This window comes from Glossina fuscipes, unplaced genomic scaffold, assembly GCF_014805625.2.
Source record: "Glossina fuscipes isolate IAEA_lab_2018 unplaced genomic scaffold, Yale_Gfus_2 112, whole genome shotgun sequence".
NCBI classification, from domain to species: Eukaryota; Metazoa; Arthropoda; class Insecta; order Diptera; family Glossinidae; genus Glossina; species Glossina fuscipes.
In genome coordinates, this window is record NW_023998455.1 from 3,896,982 (window position 1) to 3,906,898 (window position 9,917).

Below are 9,917 nucleotides of genomic sequence, written 5' to 3' on the forward strand. Positions count from 1 at the left end.
CATTGTGATAGTCTTGGCACAATGGACAGTGTGGATAGGGGTTTTTCAGGAATAGCTTCACGAAATTGAAAGAAGCGAATAGAATCAGTGTTTTCGAGGTTATGCCAGTTTTCTTTTTGTAGTGGGCGTATATGTGGGCACTTGAAATGCTATCTTTGCCTTTAAATCTGTCGTTAGGTAAAGAAGAAGTAGAGGCGCAATTAGGTTCCATATAAACGCAGTTTACGCAGTTTACGAAATGAGAATGAGAAAGACTTATGATGATAGTTCTACTTATGTAATTATTTATTTCGGTCTCTTTGGCTTATGATTTTTTTTTTTTCGAGTTTGTTGTACTCATTCAAACTTACCTTAAAGGAAATCGTTTCACTTGAGCAAAGAAAACTTGATTTCCGTCACTGTTTGATTTGAGCATCAACTAAACATTCATTATTTGAAAGAGGATATGTATGAAAGAGTAAAGAAGAGTAAGAGAAAATATTCTTTTATTTATTTAATAGAAGCGAAAATATTTATAGAAAATTTGTAAGATTTTTTTAAAAATTCTACTTGCATTTAAATGCCTCCCAGCAGTCTTTACGTAGTGACGGTACAGAACTTAACTTGTGTCGGACACAAAAAAAAACAATAAACAAATAAACAAATAAAATAAAAAAATCGCTTGTGTTAATTAAATCTAATATTAATTGCACACGTCATCATCAGATTGATTAAATTAAAATCCATTTTTGTGTTAACAATGAAGCAAAATATTAATGACAGTTGACAAGGGACAAAGGAATCTGTTAAATGGTTACACTATCACGATTATGCGGAATTCTGCGTTTTATCCAAAATGAAAAGTCATAAGTGGAAAAGTTGAATTATGATTTTTTTTTTGTTGGTTTCTTTTTTTTTAATCTGACCAAACAGAATGAATTGACGAAAAGGAAAGAACTAAGGATTGGCCGTAATATTGTGGGTGTATGCTCGATCGGTAAATGCTATGATTGACTGCTCTCTGTATTTATGGACAGGTCTAAGCGATTTATTAAGTGGTAACGATAAAGACATCGCAATACAATGGCCAGAGTGGACAATTAACAGTGTGGAATGCGAACGACGCACGTATGCTTGCCGAGAAGAGCTCAAAAGTTCTAAACATAGATGAAAAGGATCGTGAACTAGCTGATTCGTGGCACTCATGGGGTATAACCGTGCTCGGATCCTAATGTCGAATTGACCTTTGCATGTAAAAATGCCCATCCGCCGATTGATTGTTGATGCTTTGTAAAGAGAACATGGCTTGACGAGAATCTTGGCCTCAAAAAAGTTTTAGTAATTTACTCCGATCATTTTCCTATGAAACTTCTTCCCAAAGTACCAGGGATTAAGGTCCTGATGTTAAGACGTGGCAGAAACATTTGAATAGAAATCTTCAGGGTATATCCGCCCAAAGCCGAAGCTGCGCCACTCGTTTACGGCAATGGTAATTAAGTTCGAAAACAACACGCCCTGGAATACGGCATTGAGCGCGAGGACGTGAGGAAAATGTTCCTCCACTGCTTACGACTATTAAGAAAGTATTCCTGTGCTTGTGCGCAGAAGCAGATCAACAACACAACAAAAGGTTCTGCAAAACTGAAAGCATTGTGTTCGGGCTTAAGCCTAGGAAATCGTTGCGACGCAAGAGACTTTTTGGCAAACTTAAGGGCCAAACATTACGCAGCCTAATACGACAGTTTTGGCCGTGGGTTTTGAAAATCTTTTTCGCACACAAAACAGCATTACATTTATTGTTACAAGATTTGAAAACTGCTGCCAAGGAGCAAAAATAATCTATCAGCTAAGGATAACAATGGAATGTTGCGTGTTCGTCGTGGGAAAGCACCAGGTAAGTTCAATTAAATTTTTTCTTTGATTGTACATATATTTTTCCTCTCTCTCTCTCTCTCTCTCTCTCTCTCTCTTTCTCTTTCTCGCACTTTTGCTTCTTCCCTTTGTCTCTCAAATATATTTTCAATAATTGTTTGCCTCTTTCTTGTTGTTTAAATAATTGAAACCTTTAAATAGATGAATAGAATTTGTCTGTTAGAACCTAAGTACAAATAATTCTTTCCCCGCTCTTCTCAATATTAACTAATGATCTTTCATATAGATTTTTGTTTGCTAAGAGATTCCCAACTGCATCTTCATTCTGTTCTATTTATAGAACTTATATGCATTTATTAAATCGCGTCAATTTGCGACGGACAAGCATTTACCTTTTTCGCCTTTTTCCTGAGTATTTTTCGCTTCTCCATCGTGTGCTAAGCATTTCCTAATACAAAACAAAACAGACGCTGAGACGTAAAAAAAAGATCATCAATCGTTTTAGATGATCGGCTAAATTTTGTTGAGTATAAAATCTATTCATTACACTCATGTCTCTCTATACAATTTATTCAAGTTGTTTAAGAGCTGAACAAACAAAGCAAAGTTAGAAGCTCTGCTTAATCAAACACTAGAAATGCAATATGAACAATGATTTAAGTCAAGCAGTTAGTTTCAATGGTCAAGCGGCTTAAGAAGTTCTAAATGCAAAGCGGAAGTTGCCGAGTAATAAAGAAATCATCGATAGTTTTAGTTAATCGGTTCAATAATGAAATTAATCTGCCGTCTATGGCAGTTATATGTTATGACCATTGCAGTCGTAAATGGTACGTATCCGAAATGGGAAAGCAAATCTTCCGCGGAAAGTAGAAAGTGTTCTATTATGTGTTTTGCTTTCAAAGTGAATAAATAATATATATATGTATATATATAACGTATGTTGTTGTTGTTTTCTCTCAAAGCTGGCGAATGTGCTCTTAACACCGAATGCGTATCGATTGCCAATTGCCCCTCTATCCGAGATAATTTCAATACAATCGAAGCGATACCCTACTGCGATTTGGATCGGCGCGGTACAAATGTATGCTGCTTGAAGCTACCGCAAAATTATACAAAACCGAAAGACGTTGATTTGCCCATTGTAAGAGGTATAGTAATTAATTTATTTATCCAAGCTCTGAAATATTTCTTCTTGCAAATGAGAGGCGAAGCATAGAAACTCTTACCGGTAAGCTCTGCAAATTTATCATAAATATCTTTCACTGACATGAGTAGCACAACCCATCGATACTGTCCAACAGTCCACGCACGATTCCGAACTCAAAATTTAATCTACAAAATTCTCTTTTGATTTTCCATTGTCCTTCTCTTCTGTCCTGTACAAGGATCTATATACATATATCTCATATCAGATGTTATTCTTCAGTGCATAAATATATATGTATATAAAAATGCCATATCAAAATCAAATGAATAATTTTTGGGAAAATCTTAACAGCGTATCAGACGTCATACCAGGAAACAGAATTCATGTCTGTGCAAATAATGCGAAGGAGAGAAAGCAAAACGTTTAAGAGCCCCGCTACCATAATGTTAATAATAAGAGAGACGTTGTTAATGCCTAAGATTTACTCTTCTTAGTTCTCTCTGGTGGTAACTTTTAGCTCTTAGCCACTCTTCCTGTTTAACACTCTCATCTGTTATATTATTGCAGTGAGATTAGATCTTTATGCGAAGAATATATATATGGGTTGCAAGATATGACAGATTCTTCATGTAAAGCATGTTTAATCTAAACAGCTCTACTGTCAAAGCTTCTACTACATCCCTATGAAATAATAAAAACTGAATTTCATATACTAAGACTGCTCGCTAGAGCCAAGATACGCTCAGCTGGATGTTAAAGTAGAAAATTCTTCTTTATTGATTGTTTACATCGCTTATGTATTCTTCTTCTAGTTCAAATTACATTTGTATTGTGTTTACACCGGGTTCAAAAGAATTTTTACTAGTACGCAATAATTATAATTGCTGGCTAAGTTCCCGCTTATTGCTCTTTGACACCTTGGATCTATGGGACTTTTGCAATTGCAAAGTGCAAGTTAAGCATTTCTATAAGTGTGCGTGCGTTATTGTTATTGTTACTGATATGACAGTGGCTACAAATTATAGTATGTGCACGCTACAATCTAGACTTATATCGTAAGATCTTCACGCTTATATAGCGTCTGTGACACGCAATCGCTTCATCTATTCTTTACAAAATTATTATTTTTTTTGTTTTTTTGCTTACTGTGTATTTTGCAAAGACTGGTGGTGGGCACTGAGGTGGAACGCATAGCTATGTGTTCCAGGTGCTTATAACCTATTTTATTAACTGCACCTATGGACGCCATATATCCATTGCATTAAGTTTTGTTAACATCTTATAACTATTGGCAGGCGGTCTTATGCGATTTCATACAAGATTTCCATATGACTTCCATTCCCTCTTTCACATGCAATTTTATGATATATTCCTATAAGGGTCTTCTAACTAATTTATACAAGACAATCAAATAACGACTCAGTTCAAATCGTCCTTTCGCCCGATATCAGATTGGCGTTGCCAATTAAGAAAAACTTTTTTTATATTCGCGAGATAAAATATTTCAATTACGAATAATTTAACTTCTTTTCCCTTTACGTATTAATTCTTAAGCCGCCCTATCATGTAAGAAATACAACATGTTTCTAAGCTAAGTGTGAGAGCAAAAAGAATTTATGACTTTGATCCTCCTCATCATTTCTAATCTCTTGTGTAATTCTTAGAGTGCAGGTCTTATAGTAGTCTACCGAGAACATGTTACAAACCTTACGTAGTTGGTGGCACAATAGCAGAACCAAAAGAGTTACCTTTCATGGCATTGTTATACCGCAAAGAGGCAGACGAATTCAATCAAATTTGTGGCGGTACTTTGATTAGCAAACGATATGTTTTATCGGCCGCACATTGTTTCTTTGACGGCGCGTAAGTTTACCGTACCACATATCTATTGAACGTTTTACACCAAAAAAAAAATCACTTTCCTTTCATTTTTTAAGCTCACCACCTAACTGGGTTCGTCTCGGAGAATTGAATTATACCTCGACCGCAGATGACGCTTTGCCGCAAGATATTGAAATTATAAATTTTATACCTCATCACAAATACCACACCACTGAAGTACAAACTAAATATAATGATATTGCCTTGGTCAAGCTGGCAAAAGAGGCCGTCTTCAACGATTACGTAAGTCCTGCCTGTCTACCTATAGTGGATGGTAATGAGTTTTATGAATTTGTTGCTGCCGGTTGGGGTAGCGCAAGTTCTAATACGAAATCTTCAAGCCATTTATTTAAAGTGAAATTGGAGCGTTTCGATGATGAAAAATGTTTTCAAATGATCGAACGCAACGAGAAGTTGCGAGAAGGAGGCGTTGACAATCGTACGCAGATATGTGCGGGCTCCTTTACCAGCAATCAGGGAACCTGTTCCGGAGACTCCGGTGGACCACTTTTTGTCTATCATCCCGAATTCCGATGTCAATTCCTTGTGGTAGGCGTTACGTCATTCGGCGAAGGCAATTGCGGTACCAGAGGCGTTCCAGATGTTTACACTAAAGTTCAATTATATACCGATTGGATACAAAGTATCGTTTGGGATTGAATTAAAACAAAGCAAAATTTTTAATAAATTATTTACACACACATATACATGTGCATTTTTATTCACATCACTAAAAGGATCGGACTACATTCTATTTGTTTTTCCATAATGTTTGTAACACTCAGACGGAAGCTGCAACGAGCCTATAAAGTACATACATTCTTGGTCAGCGTGAAATTCTCGATTGTCTGTCTGTCTGTCTGTCTGTCTAGGTATCTGTGTGGTATCTATGGTTGTTGGCACTCTCTTGGTCGCGAAAATGAAGCAATCGTCTTCAAATTTGAAAGAAACATTCGTGGTTCTGCTTCTTGGGTCATAAGTCACAGCAGACACAGGATATAAATTTCCACAAAATTATTCTACAAAAAGAGAATAACGTTGATGAGTATAAAAGATTCGGTGACAACCGAATATAACTTTTTCACTTATTTTTTTTCCATAACGTGTTTTAATGTGTTAGAGATGCAATGTAAACACTTGCTCTCGCCAATAAGTTTCGCTTCGCCAACGTGTAATAAGAATTTCCTAATACGCTTACTTAGAAATGATCAATAATTTGAGATAAGAGAAATTTTGTTAAGTATAGGATTTATTCATTACTCTCGTGCATCTCTATACAATTTATGCAAGTTGTTTAAGAGGTAAAACAAAGCAAAGTTAGAAGCTCTGCTTAACCAAACGCTAGAAATGCCATATAAATAATTAGTCAATCAGTTAGTCTCAACAATCAACCGGATTAACAAGTTCTATATATACGACGCCAGTTATCAAGTAAAAAAGAAATCATTGATGGTTTTAGATGATCAGTTCAATAATGAAATTAATCTGGCTATGTTCTATGATCATTCCAGTTGTAAATGGTACGTATGCGAAACGGGAAAGAAAGTCTTCCGCGGAAATAGAAAGTGCTTATGTGTATTGCTTTAAAAGTGAATGAATTATATAATATAACGTTTGCTGTTGTTGTTGTCTTCTCACAAAGCTAACGAATGTGCTCTTAGCACCGAATGCAAATCCATTGCCAAGTGTCCCTCTATCCGAGACAATTTCGATTCGACCGAGGCGAAGCCTTACTGCAATTTGGATCGTCGTGGTACAAATGTATGCTGTGTGAAACCGCTGGAAACTTATGCACAACCGAAAGATAATGATTTGCGTATTGTAAGAGGTAGAGTAAGTCATTTATTTGTCGAAATTTTTAAACGCTACCGCCAGTGAATGAAATGAGAAGATTTGCATGGGATTGGATATCAAATAAAAAAAAAACATTTCGAGAGTGACATCCTTAAATAAGTAAACATGTTATAGGGGAGCACCGACGAGCTTTAATTGCCCTACACAACTTATCCTAATACATGTCTTCATTTATTTTTGCGGTAAAAGTGAAAAATTACAGCACATTATGGTTTACTTTTCATAAGAACCGTTATATGAGATGGGATCCAAAGAAGATTTACAGTTAACTTTTAGATCGAATGTCTCTAAAGGAGCAAGCAAATTCCACAGTTTTCAAAATGGGACCGTAATAGAGTAATATATACAGAAATATATTATAACTAGTTGTACAGGCTATATTCAGTTTGTGCGGATGTATGTACGTAACAAACAGAAGGGGTAAAGTTAATCTATTTATTTATTGTTATCCTTACTTTATTATAAGCATCTTTTGAATCAATCAAAGCCTGTCTGTCCGTCCGTCCGTCCGTCCGTCCGTCCATCGAATTGCTCTCCATGTATTTTTGCGTTCAAACGATTTGGCCCGCAGACAAACGCCACTGAAAAGTAGCTCAGACTCTCATGAAAATATTCGTAAATAACTTGTGTAAAAAAGTGTTCTCTTAAAATAAGCTAAACTGAAAGACGCAAAATAAAGTTCGTTTCAGTCGCTTTTATTTAATCGCGCATATAAGTTCGCGGGACGTTCGAGATTTTTAATTGACATTCAATACAATTATAATATAATTATTTTGAGTATCGTATTATATTTAAATTAAAAACACTATAACGGTCTATACGACCGGCCCTCAAATGCCCTAGACCGGCGTGCAATTATTCTTATAGCAACTATTCAAAACAAGGCATTATAGTCGGCATGCAGTCCGATGCGAATCGTATTTAAAAGCGTGCGTCCTTGGGCCAAAGCACTTGAGTGTACCAAACTTAATGGAAATATCTCCAAACAGAAGAGAACAAGACGGACAAGCGGACGGACCGGCTTCGGTATAATAAAAGCTAGGTCTGTCCGAATTCCTTCCAGATGTTACATACCACCGCACTAACATAATATACTCTTGTACCACAAGTGATGCGGTATATGAAATAAGCCCCGGGAGAAATGACCACATGAAATAAATACGTGGCGTCCCTCGAACTGTAACACAGATGAGATGCTGAAAACTGCATAGAATAGCTATTAAATATATATGTATGCAAATATGCTGCTAACATTTCATAACCGACACCATTTGTATTGCAAGGATATGTTAAGTTAGTGCGGATGTAAGGAACACCCAGAATGACTTGACATAGATTCACCTTTTGTTATACTTATCGATTCTGAATTAGTTTTTGCGTCGATTTAAGCTTGTCTGTCCATCTGTCCGAATGTCTGTCTTAATTTCTTATGGTTAACCTACGGGCCACAATTTTCGAGATAATCATACCTTTGAGATGAGCATACCTTTTTTTTCGTGTACACACACTTGTGATTACATTGTATTATGTGAATTATTTTTGCACGTATAGACAATGAAAGTGAAAGAGCAGATAATTAAATAGTCACTAGTATGTAATTAAGAGCACTACCTTTATTGCTATTGATAACAGACAAAATTACAAATATCTGAGATTTCATTCGACATTCGACAATGCCGAGAATCTCTCTCTTCTTAGTTACTCTTAGAAGTTCGTTTTCTTCAATACTTCGTCTTATTTTGAAAATATTTTTTAGCGCCTCTTGTCATTTAACACTCTCTGCTGGCAACACTCTACGGTAAGTTAGGATCCTAAGTCCTAAGATCTTTATACTAACAAAGCATAGCGAGTTTGCAATGTGTTTGTATGTTGTTGTTTATAATATGTTTGCTTTTCACTTTTGATATATATTTATATTCTCTTGTGTTTCCCTTAGAGTGCAAAGCCTACGACAATCTACCAAGGACATGTTACAAATCTCTCATAGTAGGCGGCGTAGAAGCGAAACCTAAAGAGTTTCCTTTCATGGCATTATTATACCGCAAAGAGGTGGACGTATTAAATCAAATTTGTGGCGGCACTTTGATTAGCAAAAAATACGTTTTAACAGCCGCTCATTGTTTCTTTGACACCAAGTGAGTCTAACGTCCCGTAGATTTATTAAATGTTTTTATATAAAAAAAAAAAAACTACTTTCTTCGCATTACTAAGCTCTCCGCCTGATTGGGTGCGTTTGGGAGAATTGAATTATACCTCTAATGACGATGATGCTATGCTGCAAGATATTGAAATTCGGAATTTTATACCTCATCATCAATATCACACAACGAAACTGGAAACTAAATACAATGATATTGCGTTGGTCAAATTGGCAAGAGATGCCGTCTTCAACGATTACGTAAGTCCTGCCTGTCTGCCGCTAGTCGATGGCAATGATTTCCAAGAATTTTTAGCGGCCGGTTGGGGTAGCACGAGTTATAACACGAAATCTTCAACTCACTTATTCAAAGTGAAATTGGAACGATTCGATGATGAAAAATGTTTTCAATTAATCGAACGCAGCACCGAATTGGAAAAGGGTGTCGACAGTCGTACACAAATATGTGCGGGCTCTTCTACCGGCAATCACGGTACTTGCTCAGGAGATTCCGGTGGCCCGCTTTTTGTTAATCATCCCGAGTTTCGCTGCCAATTTCTTGTAGTGGGTGTTACGTCTTTCGGTGAAGGTGGTTGCGGTAATAAAGGCTTCCCCGAAGTTTACACTAGAGTCAAACTATATATCGATTGGATAGAAAGTATCGTTTGGGATTAAATTAAAAGAATAATGAAGTTTTAATAAATGATTTGCACATAAATAATGTCACATGCTCATGTATGTTGAAATGTATTTTTGTAATTCCGCGGAAATGCCTGCCTACGGCACAATTGATCGGTAAATTTTATTTGGCTTACCTTGAAATTTCGCCGAAACAGAAACTGACACTTGCTTCTATATTTTTGGCAAGCTCTTCTTATATATGTTCAGTTTATTGGTAGCTTGTATTGTGTAGAAAAGTAGAAGTGATGTAATGGTAACGTAGCAAATGCTTCCTGAAGTAAGACAATTTCAAGAAAAATTTAAGATAAACTTAATTAAAAGGAATAGAAATGTAAAATGCAATATTGAGTTAATGTTATCAATGCA

The 9,917-nt window shown here is 36.1% G+C and overlaps 1 protein-coding gene across 1 annotated transcript; it reads left to right on the top strand.

Moving 5' to 3' along the window:
• Window positions 1-626: 626 nt before the first annotated feature.
• LOC119639280 lies at window positions 627-9,591 on the top strand. Its single transcript, XM_038036572.1, has 9 exons — window positions 627-1,873; window positions 2,192-2,678; window positions 2,814-2,999; window positions 4,663-4,861; window positions 4,936-5,527; window positions 6,339-6,468; window positions 6,522-6,707; window positions 8,670-8,868; window positions 8,945-9,591. The coding sequence occupies exons 2-9, from the start codon at window positions 2,621-2,623 to the stop codon at window positions 9,543-9,545; spliced, it is 2,151 nt and encodes a 716-aa protein (XP_037892500.1). The 5' UTR covers window positions 627-1,873; window positions 2,192-2,620; the 3' UTR covers window positions 9,546-9,591.
• Window positions 9,592-9,917: the final 326 nt, after the last annotated feature.